This window comes from Scleropages formosus, chromosome 17 (genome assembly GCF_900964775.1).
Source record: "Scleropages formosus chromosome 17, fSclFor1.1, whole genome shotgun sequence".
Taxonomy (NCBI): domain Eukaryota; kingdom Metazoa; phylum Chordata; class Actinopteri; order Osteoglossiformes; family Osteoglossidae; genus Scleropages; species Scleropages formosus.
The window spans coordinates 1,331,112-1,348,583 of NC_041822.1; the positions used below are offsets into that span (position 1 = coordinate 1,331,112).

At 45.1% G+C, this 17,472-nt stretch overlaps 1 protein-coding gene across 1 annotated transcript; it reads left to right on the forward strand.

Annotated features, from left to right (window-relative positions):
• The first annotated feature begins 11,878 nt into the window (after nt 1-11,878).
• ppp1r17 (protein phosphatase 1 regulatory subunit 17) lies at nt 11,879-17,472 on the forward strand. The gene is made up of 4 exons (XM_018760036.2): nt 11,879-11,923; nt 13,409-13,564; nt 17,016-17,156; nt 17,312-17,472. Exons 2-4 carry the CDS (start codon nt 13,492-13,494, stop codon nt 17,380-17,382), a joined length of 285 nt encoding a protein of 94 aa, XP_018615552.1. The 5' UTR covers nt 11,879-11,923; nt 13,409-13,491; the 3' UTR covers nt 17,383-17,472.

Consider the following 17,472-nt stretch of genomic DNA (forward strand, 5'->3'; position numbering starts at 1 on the left):
GTCTGGGGATATCCCCCACCTGCTCTTCAGAGAATAGCCTTGTTGCTAAGCTAGTTTGGAAAAAATGGGAATATAAATCTCCTGGTTCCAGGCTCCTACTGCCATGTGTTTCATTTGCCCTCATGACGACCTACTCAACCTGGTTTAGCATGAGCGACATAATACATGATTTCTCGGTACAAAAAAACATTACAGAGAAGGGCATGATTTAACAGCTGCTGGGTAATTAAATGAGCGGCCGCTGGCTGCTTAAGCATTCATGTCACATTGTGAAAGTACACAATCATAAAATAATGCTGTCAAATCACCGATAAATATGGCAACCTTTTCAAAGAGTACACCTTGTTAGGCAACATGTGCACATGTAGTTTATGCATGTTAACTTCCACAATATTCCATAGTGGCTTTTTGTTTTTTGATGACTGGTAAATTATTATAAGCAAATACTTGTCAAAATGAAGATGAATTTTATCAAAAAAGATATGGCATTTTGCTCTATTCATGCTACAATGTAGCTCTAGTGATCTTATAGGGACTGTGGGTTCATATGCAGTTTAGTGTTGGTGAAGTTTGCATGTTCTCCCTGTGTTTGTGTGGGCTTTTTCCAGGTGTTCTGGTTTCCTCCCATAGTCCAAAGACATGCACTTTCAGTGAACTGGTAACTGAATTGCCTCTAAGTCTCTATGAGTGAGTGAGTGAGTAAGTGTCCTGTCCAAGGTGTACCTTGCCTTATGCCTTATAACATCAGGACAGACTTTGAACCAGTGAAACCCTGAAATGGACCTATGCTTACTGATAATGTCTGAATGAATTAATCATTATGAAACCTAGCCTTTTGCAAAAAAATGTAAATATGACATCAATTGTGTTATGGCGACATCTACTGTTACATATAGGAGACTCATCTTTCTCTGCATATCCAACAGCCAAGAGTGAGCAATTTTTACAGCAAGGTATTTTCACCATAGCAATTCAAGGCAAGTACCTTGATCACAGGTGGCCAGCTGGGAGAAGAAACACTCATACCAGATCACTTAATTTGCATGCTCATCAGGCCTGCCATAGACAGCAGGCGACCTTTGGAGTTCACTGCCATGCTGGAAGACATCAAGACCACCAATGCATCATGGTATACAGCTGGCTTCATACATGTTTTAATGTTTATGTATCACACTATGAAACCATCCTTCAGTGCTGGTACCAAGTGTTTGCTGGCGACATTTCACGTGGGATGTCTACGTACACGAAGGGCGATTCAAAAGGTCACGTTGCATTTTTCTTCGACTCAGAGATCCAACACACTATTCTCAGGAAGAGCTTTGGAGAATTCAGTTGGTAGGACTAAGGTCTCAGCCAGACAATCACATTGAAATGGCACAGACAGGTTGACAGTAGTGGAACCGTGTGTGTTGTGGATGTGCTGGCTGGCGCAGGTCATCTCCAGATGTCTCTCCCCCCCACCCAAAGATGTCAGCAGCTCCACCACCCCCATCCCTCCAGTGCCTGCCAAGGGGGTAGCCTAGACAGCTTCAGGGCTGCAAAGATAAACTGAAAAGGGTTAGCGTGTGCCAGACCTGCAGCAGAATAGTCTCCTCTGAGAAAGGGTGGTTGGGCCCCAGGCTGGCCAATCTTCTGCCCCTATCGAGTTTTCAAAAAAGAAAAAACAATCAGACAACACTTTGGTCAAGAACATTTGTATGTAATGGTAAGCGTATTTGTATATTTATATTGTAATGACTCGCGTTACCTTAAGCTTGAGTGGGAAATGACTTCAATGTAAATACCTGTAGTTGGATTCTGGGTTTGGCCTGTGCCTGCTCTCTGGTGGGTTTGGGGTTCCAGTCCTGCTTGGGGGTGCCTTGCGATGGACTGGCGTTCCATCCTGAGTGTGTCCCCTCCCCCTCCAGCCTTGCTCCCTTGTTTCTGGGGAAAATGATAGGTTGACCGTGTTTGCCTGGGGGTGCTAAGCAGGCTGGGTAGGCTGGCTTGAAGCACGGGTTCTTGGGGAAATCAGGTTCTTGGACCGAGAGCATTAATTCCCTGTGTGCTAGTGTTTAATAAAATGTTCATTATGAATGCTACCTGTGCATCTTTCTTTGCCCTATCCAAACCCAGAGTGCCCCAATATGTATGTGTACATAGAATCTGACGTATGGGTGTTCGTTCAGACACATAAGAAAAACAGACACTGCGGAAATTACACAACCAGGGATAGCACTTCAAAAACCCCTTATGAAGAAAAAATCAAGGCTTTCGTTTACCCCGCCCAGTATGGGGTCACCGGGGCCCCACCCTGGAGCCAGGCCTGGGGGGGGGGGCTCGCATGCGAGCGTCTGGTGGCCAGGTCTATGCCCACGGGGTCTGGCCGGGCTCAGCCCGAAGCCACAACGTGGAGCCGCTCTTCGGTGGGCTCACCACCTGCCGGAGAGACCGTAAGGGGCCGGTGCATTGTGATTTGGGCGGTGGTCGGGGCCGAGTGCCCGGCCGACCCAAACCTCGGGCGCCAACTCTGGCTTTTGGGACTTGGAATGTCACCTCACTGGCGGGGAAGGAGCCTGAGCTGGTGCGGGAAGTTGAGAGATACCGTCTAGATATAGTCGGGCTCACTTCCACCCACAGCTTGGGTTCTGGAACCACTCTTCTCGACCAAGGGTGGACTCTCCACTATTCTGGCGTTGCCCAAGGTGAGAGGCGGCGGGCTGGTGTGGGCTTATTAATAGCCCCCCAGTTCAGCCGCCATGTGTTGGAGTCTACCCCGGTGAATGAGAGGGTCATCTCCCTACGCCTTCGGGTCAGGGAACGGTCTCTCACTGTCGTTTGTGCTTATGCGCCTAGCGGCAGTGTAGAGTACCCGGCCTTTTTAGAGTCCCTGGGGGGCGTGCTGGAAAGCGCTCCCACTGGGGACTCTGTCGTTCTACTGGGGGACTTTAACGCCCACGTGGGCAGCGACAGTGATACCTGGAGGGGCGTGATTGGGAGGAACGGCCTCCCTGATCTGAACCCGAGCGGTGAGTTGTTATTGGATTTCTGTGCTAGTCGCGGTTTATCCATAACGAACACCATGTTCATGCATAAGGGTGTCCACCAGTGCACTTGGCACCAGGACACCCTAGGTCGGAGGTCGATGATCGACTTTGTAGTCGTTTCTTCTGACCTTCGGCCATATGTCTTGGACACTCGGGTGAAGAGAGGGGCTGAGCTGTCAACTGATCACCACCTGGTGGTGAGTTGGATTCGATGGCGGGGGAAAAAGCTGGACAGACCTGGCAGGCCCAAACGCATAGTGAGGGTCTGTTGGGAACGTTTGGCGGAGGCCCCTGTCAGAGAGGTCTTCAACTCCCACCTCCGACAGAGCTTCAACCAGGTCCCGAGGGAGGTGGGGAACATCGAGTCTGAATGGACTATGTTCCGCGCCTCCATTGTCGGGGCGGCGGTTCGAAGCTGCGGCCATAAGGTCTCCGGCGCCTGTCGCGGCGGCAATCCCCGAACATGGTGGTGGACACTGGAAGTAAGGGATGCCGTCAAGCTGAAGAAGGAGTTCTATCGGGCCTGGCTGGCTCATGGGACTCCTGAAGCAGCTGACGGGTACCGACGGGCCAAACGGAGCGCGGCTCTGGCAGTCGCCGCGGCAAAAACTCGGGCTTGGGAGGAGCTCGGTGAGGCTATGGAGGAAGACTTTCGGTCGGCCTCAAAGAGATTCTGGCAAACCGTCCGGCGACTCAGAGGGGGGAAGCGGTGTTCCACAAACACTGTTTACAGTGGAGGTGGTGCGCTGCTGACCTCAGCTGAGGATGTCCTCGGGCGGTGGAAGGAGTACTTTGAGGATCTCCTCAATCCCTCCGACACGCCTTCCGTAGAGGAAGCTGAGACTGGGGACTTGGAGGGGGACTCGTCCATTACCCTGGCTGAAGTTGCTGAGGTAGTCAAAAAACTCCTCGGTGGCAAGGCTCCGGGGGTGGATGAGATCCGCCCCGAGTTTCTCAAGTCTCTGGATGTTGTGGGGCTGTCTTGGCTGACACGCCTCTGCAGCATCGCGTGGAGTTCGGGAACGGTGCCTCTGGACTGGCAGACCGGGGTGGTGGTCCCTCTTTTTAAGAAGGGGGACCAGAGATTGTGTTCCAACTACAGGGGGATCACACTCCGTAGCCTCTCTGGGAAAGTCTATGCCAGGGTACTGGAAAGGAGAATCCGACCGATAGTCGAACCTCGGATTCCGGAGGAGCAATGCGGTTTTCGCCCTGGCCGTGGAACACTGGACCAACTCTATACCCTCACTAGGGTGCTGGAGGGTTCGTGGGAGTTTGCCCAGCCAGTCCATGTGTTTTGTGGACCTGGAGAAGGCATTCGACCGTGTCCCTCGTGGCATCCTATGGGAGGTACTTCGGGATTATGGGGTTCGGGGCTTGTTGCTACGGGCTGTTCGTACCCTGTATGACTGGAGCAGGAGCTTGATTCGCATTGCCGGCAGTAAGTCAGACCTGTTCCCGGTGCATGTTGGACTCCGCCAGGGCTGCCCTTTGTCACCGATTCTGTTCATTATCTTTATGGACAGAATTTCTAGGCGCAGTCAGGGAACGGAGGGTGTCTGTTTTGGTGGCCGCGAGATCTCGTCTCTGCTTTTTGCGGACGATGTGGTCTTGTTGGCTTCATCAAGTCAAGACTTGCAGCGTGCACTGGGGAGATTTGCAGCCGAGTGCAAAGCGGCAGGGATGAGGATCAGCACCTCCAAATCCGAGGCCAGAAATCCTCAGTCGGAAAAAGGTGGATTGCCCCCTCCGGGTTAGGGGGGAGTTGCTCCCTCAAGTGGAGGCGTTTAAGTATCTCGGGGTCTTGTTCACGAGTGAGGGAAAAATGGAGCGGCAGGTTGACAGATGGATCGGTGCGGCGTCCGCAGTAATGCGGTCATTGTACCGGTCTGTTGTGGTGAAGAGGGAGCTGAGTCGTAAGGCGAAGCTCTCAATTTACCGGTCGATCTACGTTCCTACCCTCACCTATGGTCATGAACTTTGGATCATGACCGAAAGAATGAGATCGCGGATACAAGCGGCAGAAATGAGTTTCCTCCGCAGAGTGGCTGGGCGCACCCTTAGGGATAGGGTGAGGAGCTCAGTCACCCGGGAGGAGCTCGGAGTAGAGCCGCTGCTCCTCCGCATCGAGAGGAGCCAGTCGAGGTGGCTCGGGCATCTGTTCTGGATGCCTCCTGGACGCCTCCCTGGGGAGGTGTTCCGGGCTTGTCCCACTGGGAGGAGGCCTCGGGGCAGACCCAGGACACGTTGGAGAGACTATGTCTCCCAGCTGGCCTGGGAACGCCTTGGGGTTTCCCCAGAGGAACTGGAGGAGGTGTCCGGGGAGAGGGAAGTCTGGAGGACTCTGCTCGGACTACTGCCCCGGCGACCGGGCCCCGGATAAAAGCGTAGGAAGATGGATGGGATAGCACTACGGATGTTTGCCCCCCAAAGGTAAGAATCAGCCCAGAACCCTTTACATTACTACCTCTCAATGAATAGAAGTACAAATGCAGTTATATGGCAAAATTTATTCAGATTTTAGATATAGATACATGGAGACTGTGAATGGAAAATAAAATTTGAAATTATGTATTGTAACATGCAGGTGAACATTATATATGCAAAGAAAGAAAGAAAGAAGAATTTCATGATACCTGTACACGGTACTTATTTTCTATTAAATGAGCGGTCAGCCTATTGTTCGCTTAAACTTCAGTATTTAAAATAAGTTTACTTGTCAGTCTGTTTTCAATCATTCAAGTATGAATTTGTATTCAAATTTCAAGTTCAAGTTTCAAATTTATTGTCATAGGTACATTACCTACAAAGGGAAGGGGGTGTGGTGGTGCAGTGGGTTGGACCGGGTCCTCCTCTCTGGTGGGTCTGGGGTTCGAGCCCTGCGGGGGGACCCTTGCAGCGGACTGGCGTCCCGTCCTGGGTGTGTCCCCTCCCCCTCCGGCCTTACACCCTGTGTTGCCGGGTAGGCTCCGGTTCCCCGCGACCCCGTATGGGACAAGCGGTTCAGAAAGTGTGTGTGTGTGTGTGTGTGTGTGTGTGTGTTACCTACAAAGGGGGGTGCAGCAGCGCAGTGGCGCCGCAGTGGGTTGGACCGGGTCCTGCTCTCCAGTGGGTCTGGGGTTCGAGTCCTTGCCGGGTAGGCTCTGGTGTGTGTGTGTGTGTGTGTGTGTGTGTGTGTGTGTGTGTGTGTGTGTTACCTACAAAGTTCCAACATTTCAAAGACATGCAGCAGTAATGCATCATATGATGTTTGCATTATCTGTAATGTGACAGATCTTCAGTTTTGTAAAAGAAGTTCTTATTAAGCAAGGTTTTTATACCATTTACATTTATTCACTTAGCAGACGCTTTTGTCCAAAAGCAACTTGCAACAGATACTATGTAGTGTTACTAGCCCACACACCTTATTCACCAAGTTGACTACATTGCTAGATACACTACTTACAAGAGGTTATTCATCCATGTATCAGTGATGCACACTCACTCCGTGACACTCATTCACATAACATAATCTAAAAAGTAGAATTTTTCCCAAGATTGAAATATATATTAGTGTATAACATATTACTGACAATAGTTGGCACCTCCAGACTTTGGCACCCATTGACAATTGCCAGGGTTACCCTAATTATAAGACTTGTCCTGTATGTGTAATGTCCAGACGTAAAACGAACACAGATGTGTTTTACTATATCGTCAGGACACAGATGTAAAGTGCAACGATCTCAACTGCAGAGTGTAAACAGTGCTAACTAGGAAATAAAGTGCTTGGGTGATACATGGACACAGAACAAAAGACACACAGGGTGGCACACAAGAAGTGAAATAGTTTTGGGTGAACAGAACTAATACAAAGATGCATGCAAAGACAGGGTGGTACACAGGACCTGGATAGGGTCACAATGGACTGGCATAGACAAGACAGGACAGGAACTCAGGACTGGAAAGAAACACACCAGAACAATAACATGAGAAAGAGGTCAGTGACCAAGAATCACTAGATAATCACAGTAAAGCAAACCTCAAGAATCCATAAACTAATTATGTGGCTTGAACCCTTCACAGGGCTGGGAACTGATCAGAATAATTGAAAGCGGGTGTGTTGGCTTAATTACATGAAATTCAGGTGGTGCCTCTGGTGGATCTCAGGATTTTCACCTGCTGGGGTCATGACAGTACGTACTGTAACTTTCATGAAATAGCGTAAATTTGCTAAGTTTAAAGATAATATCACAAGTACTATACAAACACTGTAAATGTTTAAGATTGATGAATCAGCAGAATCTTAAAGATTCCCCAGTTCTAGGGTACTCCTGGCCTTGGTTCTCCATGCTCTGGAGGACCAGCAGGATGACATGTAGTAGACAATGAATGGATGAGTGTTGAGTTGGACTCATCTAATCCCACAGGTGCACTTATCCAGTTATAACCGCATTTAACCATTAATCGTTTAATTTTATCATTAATCATTATATTGCATGATAAATGTAACTGAATGCTAGAAAAAATGAATAATAATTGTACCTCATAATTGGCTGTATGTTTAAGCATACCACATGTGAATGAAAGTTTAAGTTTCTTGGGGAATCTTGGAGCCACAGCAAGCTTAGCTGAGTTTGCATGTTACCCCTGTGTTTCGGAAGGTTTGGGTTGGTGTAGGGAAGGGTCTGTGTGTTCCAGTTTCTTCCCACAACCAAAAGACATGTTTCAGGTGAGGTGGTGACTCAAGTGGGGGCACAGGGGCGCGGGGGCATGGGGGCACGCGGGCTTGGCCGGGTCCTGCTCTCTGGCCTGTCTGGGGTTTGAGTCCCGCCTGGGGTGCCTTGCGATGGAATGGTGTCCTGTCCTGGGTGAGTCCCCTCCCCCCTCCAGCCCTACACCCTAATATAGTCTTTTGTTTTGTGGGGAAGTGCATACTGTTTCATAGGTAGGGAGTGGGGAGGACCTTGATAGACAGTTGACTAGTGTCATAGGTTGACAAGCTGCTGTAAACTAAAGCCTCATCAGCAAGTACTTATTTAGGCAGCTGGTCAGAGGACATGGGATGACTTTTTTGAAGTGTTGGCAGGGAGCAAGAGGGATCTCTGGAATAGGCCAGATGTTTTTGGCCCATTGTGCTGGTCATTTTTTTGTTGATGATGCCTGGTTTTGTGCCTAAGACATAGATATAATCTTTTTACAGTATGATTTAAAGGGGCCGCATTCCCATTTTGTTCTGTAGAGTTGTGTTAACAAAGTCCGTTTTTGTACTTGAGAGCTATTGTCTTTGTGCTTTTGTCCAGTCATGTGGCCTCCTACTCCCCACACAATGCCACAGTTATTTCATCATTCTTTCTTTAACGCTGAAATACTGCAGTTTTGTATTGAGAACCAGTGTTTTCAGTTACCAACCTGTCAGCAGGCTCTGGTATAAGATCACACGACGTGATAAATAATGATAAATTGAAGAGAAGATGACATATAGAGTTGCACAGCAGAGACCTCTACACAGGGGATTTATTGCACAGGGGCGTAAAGATGGCCTCCTTCCAATACATGCATTTGTTTTTTGTTTACAGAGCGCACAGAAGCGTAGTCAGCGCAGTCCTTTAAATGAGGAACATGACCCAATTATGCAGCCATTTATTGACTGTCCTCTCGTGCTGACAATTCATTGACGGTAGAGACAGCTGCTCGTGAGCTTTAACGCACTCCCATGGGGTAGCACCACAGTGCACCTGTTCTGCACGATCATCATTCAGAGTCTGCCCTAAAGAATTATCGGTGAAACTAGAGAAATGTCCTCCTTTAAAAACCTGTGGAAAGAATTTAACACATAAAATAAAACCATGGAAAAACTGTACAAAGAAATTTATAAAATAGTTGTGATAAAAGTTGTTTCAACTTCATTTACCAATATGCAACATAGCCCATCTCAAAGACAAATGTTACGATTTAGTGTAATACACATCATCAAACCTTCTTGATTCCCCTATTGTCTGTAAAACTAAAAAAGCTAAACCATCAAAATAATAATGATAATAATAATAATGTGATGGACTGACTCCAGCACACCACAACCCTGATGTGGACAAACAGTTAATGGTGAATTATCATTATTGTTGCTATTATTACTTATGAATAACTAATTAATTGATCAATTAATTCAAAGCAAAAGTAATTCTAAGTCTTAAACAAATTCTGCAGAATGAAGAAACGCAGATAAATCTACAGTACTGTGCAAAAGTTTTAGGCACTTGGAGTAAAAATGCTTCCAAAAATAATGTTCTTAATTAATAAACTTCTTACAAAGGTTAGTAACCATCCATCCATCATCAACAACCACTTGGCACGGCAGGCTTGGATGGGTCCCGCTTTCTGGCAGGTCTGGGCTTTGAGTCCTGCTTGGGGTGCCTTGCAATGGACTGGCATCCCATCCTGGGTGTGTCCCCTCCCCCTCCAGCCTTGCACCCTGGGTTGCTGGGTTAGGCTCCAGTTTGCTGTGACCCCACTTAGGATAAGCAGTTTCAGACTGTGTGTGTGTGTGTTTGTGTGTGTGTGTGTGTGTGTGTGTGTGTGTGTGTGTGTGTGTGTGTATATACTTTCTTTCTTTAACAACATACAAAACCCTTCCTGTACAGTAATACTGTAACTTTTTGCAAAAGGAATCTAAAATATGCTCATTCCCATTGACACTAATGCAAAAGACATTAAATAACTGTCTAAAACAATTTTTTTTGTGAAAAACATCTAAGTGCCTAAGACTTTTGCACAGTACTGTATTTATTGTCCACTTCTGCTTTTTTCTTGTCTCAGTATGGCAGGTTTTTGTGGTGTTTACATGTGAAACAGCCAACTGTAGAAATCCCACTCAAGGCTGTATAGTATTGCACTGTACAGTACCATTTACAGCATATGAGCATTCTATGAATGAAAGAGCAGTGGGCTGGAATAATTACTGTGACTCAGCAGTACAATGGCACCATGCTCTTCAGACCTGGGAAATCGCTTGATAGTTCCTCTACACAAAAGAACTGGGCTGCATAGTTTAGTGTGCTTAATGCAGACAAAATATATACTACAGATGCACTCAACCAGCATCAACAATTACTTGTCCCACACAGGATTGCAGCAAGCCGTAGCCTATCCGGCAACGCAGGGCACAAAGCCAATGGAGGAAGGGGACACACCCAGGACGGGACACCAGTCCATCACAGGTAGACACAAGCAGGGCTCAAACCCCAGACCTGCCATACAGTGGGCACCAGCCAGCTCTGCCATACCACCACACCCCACATGATGTGCTCTCAAATTAATTTATTTCTGGGTGACGTCAGCTGTTGGGGGTTAGATGCAGTCATGCAAATATTGAAAGCAGACACCATTTCAAAGGAGCTGATAGTCTGTTTCTTTTTTTCTTACTTAACACGAGATGTCCATGTTTAGGAGACCCACATGAAACTGGCCAAAGTGGATTACCTGTCACTATGCTCTCCTCTGCTGTGATGGTGTGTAGGGTCTGTTAGTAGAACAGGTAACAGAAGCAGATAAGAAAGGAGGAGTTAAAATGTGACGGGGGAGTCTTGTAGCCCAGTTTGGGTGCAACTCTCTCTCCTATTACAAAGGCTTGTTTGTGATCAGGCATTCTGGTAAGAGGTGCTATGAGCTAATTGTTGGTGCACATATTGCCTGCAGCATTAAGGTCCCTTTAAAGTGGTGTATTCTTACACTTGACCATCTGCACGCCTCATGGTGGCATCTGTTCCTCACACACAAACATGTTTAGGTTTCTATCTCACACACCATAGGGCCACAATCATGAGGTCTTTCTCTACTTTGGATCTCAATAGAGGGTAGGACTGCTAAGGAAACGCACAGACTACAGGAAGAAGCGCGCGCGCGCGCACACACACACACACACACACACACACACACACACACACACACACACACACACACACACATTTTCAGAACCGCTTGTCCCTCACAGGGTCACAGGAAACCGGAGCCCACCCGGCAACACAGGGCGTAAGGCCGGAGGGGGAAGGGGACACACCCAGGACGGGACGCCAGTCCGTCGCAAGGTACCCCAAGCAGGACTCGAACCCCAGACCCACCAAAGAGCAGGACTGCGGTCCAACCCACTGCGCCACCGCATCCCCACAGGAAGAAGTATTTAAAGTTATTCATTTAGCTGCTGCTTTTAGCCAAAATTTACTTCCTGCGTTAAGCTACTTAAAATTATCTTCCCATTTATACAGCAGAATGATTTTTACTGTGTCAATTCAGGGTAAGTACCTTGCCTACAGGTACTACTGCACAGCATGGGATTTGAACACAGTCCTTTCAGTGCAAGGTAGCTGCTCTGACCGCTACACTACCTGCCATCCAAACAGTGGGCGTACATGCAAATGCTTACATATTTTCAACAAATAAACATACAACCATATATACACACCCATACTCACACAAAACACACCACATAAATTACACCCACACACACTCAGGCACACTTAGAAACGCATATACTGTGCACAATGTAAATCTGTGCAAGATTGCACACATAGACTCGAAACACATCAGTTCAGACATATACAGTATGTGTATACACACGCTCAAAAATACATAGATTGAAGGTTATTTGAAAACACATATACCCAAAATACACACAGCCTCCCTACCTTTTCATTTCAAGCACCACACTTAGCACATTACTAAAACACACTCTGCATACTGAGATGTGCTAATGCCACCCTCATTTAAATGCAGTTGCTCCTGGGCACCTCCTGGATGGGGGATGAAAGGGTTGTCGTGGCAGCAGGCTGGTAGAACCTTTGCTGAGTCGTGCCCCTCCTCCGCTCTACAAAACCCACTCTTCAGCTGGGAAGTCCCTCTGTCTCTCCACGTCTCCATCAAAGGTAAGTTCTCACTCCTCATGCATGCCGTTCAGCACATTAAAATATGAGAAGAGGAACCACACTTTATGCACAGATTAAGTTCTGAAGAAAATGCTTATTTGTATTTCAATTCATTCAATTATTTTTTTTTCGTTCTTTGTGGTTATTGCTTTCTTTGGCACTGACTGAAGTTCTTTACAGAATAAATACATAATAAATATGTCGTATTACTGAATCCTTTCATTAAAGTTCTCATATATGCCAGATAAGTAATATATTTGTTATTGATAGCATCTTATGATTCAAGTTAGATTGGAAATTAAATGAAAATGTGAGATTTAGTTAACTATTGCCTATTTACAATCAAATTTGAATATTGCCTATCTTGACGGTCTATATTTGAATAATATGTTATTATAATGTATCTGAATATGAAAATGCTTCTTTTAAAAGACAAAATAGATTTTATTTTTACCGCAATAAAAAGAGGGGGTAAATTGTAGGGGTTTTCCAGTAAATTCTTCATACTAGATAGAATTCTGAAGAAAAGTACTGAATTGAATTTACATGTTATACATTTCTCTGGCAGGGTGTTAAGCAGGCAGATGTGTCATATACATCATATGTGAAATGTTCTGTTTTTAAATTTACCTCAAAACAGCCATGGTCAGACTTATTTCTTTCTACCAGAGCTTGTCACTATCACATGCTGCCCTCTAGGTGGCGCTGCTAGCAATAAGGGGCATAGAACCTGGTAATCCCACCCACTCAAAGGAACAAGGGGCAGTGTGTGTTCACTGCTGCGGTTCCTCCCCGCGGATGGCTGGTGTGGCATGGCTGGGGCTCACTATGATTTACAGATTCTCAACTAGCAGTGGGTGCAGGTGGCATAGTGGTTAGAGCTTCCACCATTTACTCAGGGACTCAGATTTAGCTCTCTTGATCAGGTATTTGGCCTAAACTGGCCAGCTGTCCTAATGGGTAAATAATTGTATCTATCAAGTGACAGTAAATCAAATGAAATGGATGAACCATTTAGACCATTTTAAAGCACTCTGTTTCACTGCGTGAGGAGCGCTCTATGAAAATAAATTGAAAATTGAAATTTTAAAGCCAAAGCACTTCAACAATAATACTGAATGCATTTACATTACATTTATTCATTTGGCTGATACTTTTCTCCAGAGCAACTTACAGTGTTAAGGTTACACTTATTTACCCATTTATGCACCTGACTAACTTTACTGGAGAAATTTAAAGTATCTTGCTCAAGGGTACTACTTTGTGGGGATCAAACCTGTGACTGCTGGAGTCAAAACACAGTAGCGCTAACTACTACACTACTAGCTGTCCATGTATCATATATGTATAGAAGTATAGCAGCAGTCAGCAAGATTTGGTTGTTTCTGCCATGTTCTTTTCTTGGATGTGTCATACCCTTAATATCAGCATTCATGGCAAATTGAAACAATTTTTGTTCTTTTTCATGTGTTCCTCTGATTCCAGTCTGAAACACTTGTGAACTGTGAGATGTGTCTGTGAGCAGTGTGGCACTGTGGTTTGTGCGGCAACGGGCACCACTGTCAGACATGTCTGCTGACTGCGTGAGGTCATCCGCAGAGACGGGCCAGTGCGGGGGAAACGGAAGGCAAGAGCATCCCTGTGAGTGTCCACGATGAGAGGCAGAGGCATGGACTCTTTTCCGAAACATTTCAAATTACTTTACTCAAATAACAAGTTTCAACTTTATTGTCATAGGTACAAGTACCATGTACAAATATCATGAAATTCTTCTTGAATGCTTCTCCACAGACTATGGACAAAGACAGAGACAATAGAAATACTGCACAAACAAAACAATGGCAATGACAGTGAGTAATGCTAATAGCAAATGACAATAAATAATGGTAACAATAATAACAATAATACCAGTAGACAGCCAGAGAACTCAGAACATGAGAGTGAGAATGTGAATGCTTAAAGTGACAGTGTAATTTACCAGTATGCTTGGAAGGGGTAGTCCAACTCTAGTTAGTAAAGGTGGCACATTGGTGATTGTTGTATACTGGGGTAAAAGCTGTTCCTGTACCTAGCAGTGAGGGTTTGAATGGACCTGACCCACTTTGCAGACAGCAGAGAAGAGAAAAGTGCCCGTGCGGGGTGACTATGATCTTTCATGATGAGCATCTTCTTTCTGAGGCAGAGTGTGGTTTAGGTGTCCTATAGTATATAGCCTACAGCTATAGCATATATATACTATAATAATAAAAAGTGCAATATAATAACACCACTGTGTAACACTGACATAAAAGTACTGAGTAATGCAGTCTGCAGTCACTATTGTAGATAAAGTATGGCCAGCCCTGCACTGATGGAAAAATGCACCAACATTTACATTTATTCATTTAGCAGAGGTTTTCTCCAATGCGAATTACACAAAGCAACATATACTTTTTGGAGCATAACCACATACATCACTGTAAATAAGAGCATTTATGGGTCGTGAGAGCATTAGTGTTGTTTAAATGTTTGTACATTTATCTCAAAAAAAATAATTTTTACTAGGAAGGTGATTTGGAATTGCAGATATTTGGATAAAGTTTTATGGAGCTACTCGTGTAATAAACATTGGTTCATATGGTGGAAAGAAACAAACTAACTGCACTTAAGAATCACGCATCTGCATCTAAGTGTCTCTTTCTGTTAATGCAACAAACACATTGTATTTTCTATGAGACAGACTTCGCTTTGGAGAAAAGCGTCTATTAAATGAATAAATGTAAACAATGAAAATGTTTGTAAAACATAAAAATACTAGTACATGAAAGTCAATGTTTGAGGCTAAACCCTTTATGAAAAATCTATCCATTTTGTACTCAGTTTTCATTTCACACTGCCCTCCAAAACGATAATAACAGCTTGTTTGACTGGTAATTCAATAAGAAGGAGTTGGAGCAAGGGGGGTGGGGGGGGGGGGGGGGGGGGGGGGGGGGGGGTGTGAGCAGAGGGAGGAATAGAACACGTCACGCTGTGGCAGATGGTGAGGGAGACTGATGCATTGGAGCTTAGTCACAGTCCCTGGGCCATGAGCTCATGTGAGGGAGGACACAGGAGCCACAGGTCACAGCACAGTAAGCCGGGCAACACAATATCGTATTGTGGGGGCTGAGTAGTCGCTGCCTCCATAATCCAGATCAATATAACTATAAAGGAGTTGTTCTTAATGAACATACAGCTAGTTTGTAACTGACTGCATTAGTGCATTTTTCTTCATTTCATTTGAGTCCATCAAGTCCGTATTTATTTGTTTTTCTTTTGTCTGGCTCAGTGTGTCCTCCATCATAATAGTGTATTAACAGACACTGCTTGCACACTTCATAAAGTACATTATAGATGACTGTTTCTTATATTTATTGAACCCCTTGACTGTTTGCAGTTGCATTATCTTGTTTAGACTCTTCCTTTAATATCTAATACGTCTTATACATTTACATTTTACATTTACATTCCATTTACATTCATTCATTTAGCTGACACTTTTCTCCAGACCAAAGCAACTTACAGTGTTAAGGTTAAAATTATTATACTGTATATTATGTTCTGTCATTTGTTTTATCTTATAACCCCGTGAATGTGCTCAGTCTGGGAGGGCTGTACAACAGTTAATTGTACTGTATTGTACTGCATTTGTCACGTCCACGTCCACAACTCAAATCGACAGCACTTGACTGCAGTTCAGTACCTACCCTTTAAAAGACACTCCGCAGCTCCCAGACCTTTGCGGAATCTCGTCAGGGATAACTGCCCTTTCTTGTGACTCTTCGTTCACAAGCATTGCTAGCTCTTTGTTCACGTCCTCCAGTTTCTGACTCTTCGCTTCATTTCCCGACCACCTCCACGGATCCTTGTTCCTGTCCTGTTCGCCGTTCGACCGACTCTTCGCTAAGTCCCCTGACCTCGCCCATGGATCTTCGCTCTGACCCTAGCCGCCGATCAACTGACCCTTCGCCTGTCCCCGACACCGAGAACTTGCCTCATCCCTCGTCTCCGGATGAACGTCGTTGCACTTGGGTCCAGCCGTCCCAGGCCCCTATGTTTCATGTGACAGTATTGAGGGAATGCCAGCTTGCCACCCCTCCCAGGCATAGGACACCCAATCACTGGCTACATCAGAGTGGTTTACATTTACATGTATTTATTTAGCAGACACTTTCTTCAAAGCGACGTGCATCTCATAGAAAATACTATGTGTTCATTACATTAGCAGAAAGAGAAACTTAGATCCAGACGCGTGATTGTTAAGTACAGTTAGTTTGTTACTTTCTACCATATGAATCAATGTTTGTCACATGAGTAGTTGCATAAAACTTTATCAGAATGTCCATAATTCCTGATCACCTTTCTAGTAATTTTTTTTTTTGTTTTTTTGGAGATACATATAAACATTTGCTACATTACAGGAGTAGCTGTGTAAAGGTTTATCTGGCACAATGCTATAGTGCATAAACATTTACACCTTACATGAACTTAAGAGATTGTGGGTGAAGTGAGTCTGGGAAAGGTAAGTTTTAAGACCCTATTTAAATGTTGACAGAGAATCAGCAGTTCTGAGAGAGAGGGGGAGGTTGTTCCACCACAACTGAGCCACAACCAAGAACCTTCATGCTTTACCTTTTGTGCGTGGAACTACCATGTGGTCAGATGTGGAAGCACATAGCAGTCTGGTTGGGGTGTAGCGGATGATCAATTGGTTTCAACTGGGCCCTGTGTCGTCTCACTCGCAAACTGTCATGACGTTGTCCTTGTGTCATAGTCAACCCCTTCTGCCTCTTCTTTTCTTCCCTCTGTTCACTGTCAGTTCACACATTTCTTGTACATAAAAACTCATGACTAAACTTTCTTGGTTTCAGAACAAGTAAGCTAGTGACTCAATCCCTCTCTTTATTCTGTAGAAATATTATTTTCAAAGGGTAATGTGGAAAAAATTATAGTGTTCATGAAAAATCAGCAACATTTTGTTTTCCAAACACCTTGTCATTTTATTTCAATAACTGTATTTTAGGTTTTCAATTTTGATTGTTTTTATTAGGGGTTATTATACTATTATTTTCAGGTCCAGTTTCCAGTGTTTCAGGAACATTGATTGGAAACCAGAGTTTGGGGGCACTGGAGAGTGACAAACGCAATGAACATGAATTCAAAAAGCCCCGACGGAAAGACACACCCGTTCTGAATGCCCCTCCACTTGTACCTGGTAACCATTCATCTCCCGTTTTTCCAGAGATCCAAGGGCCACCTTGATTAGTTCAGCTCCTTCGTGGCTTAAGTTTTACTTTAAAACTGCCCATTACAGTTTGGTTTATTCCCTTTCTTTGACCTCTGTTTTGGTTTATGTTATTTTTTCTTCAGGAGTGAAGATGATGAAAGAGAAGAGGCGAGTGATTCATGTGGAGGATGAAGAAAAAGATGGAAATAATTAAACAGTGCGAGGGTCACTGTATGACACAGTGGGATGTCTTCAGCCGAAACTATTACGTTGCTGTAATTGTAGTTAACCGATGTGTTAGCCA

What these genes read in the sequence shown, in the direction of transcription:
- ppp1r17 (XM_018760036.2), top strand. Translation starts at nt 13,492, where the DNA reads ATGTCTGCTGACTGCGTGAGGTCATCCGCAGAGACGGGCCAGTGCGGG. An exon ending in CGGAAGGCAAGAGCATCCCT is followed by an intron (nt 13,565 to 17,015) that starts GTGAGTGTCCAC and finishes TATTATTTTCAG; the next exon opens with GTCCAGTTTCCAGTGTTTCA. An exon ending in TGCCCCTCCACTTGTACCTG is followed by an intron (nt 17,157 to 17,311) that starts GTAACCATTCAT and finishes TTTTTTCTTCAG; the next exon opens with GAGTGAAGATGATGAAAGAG.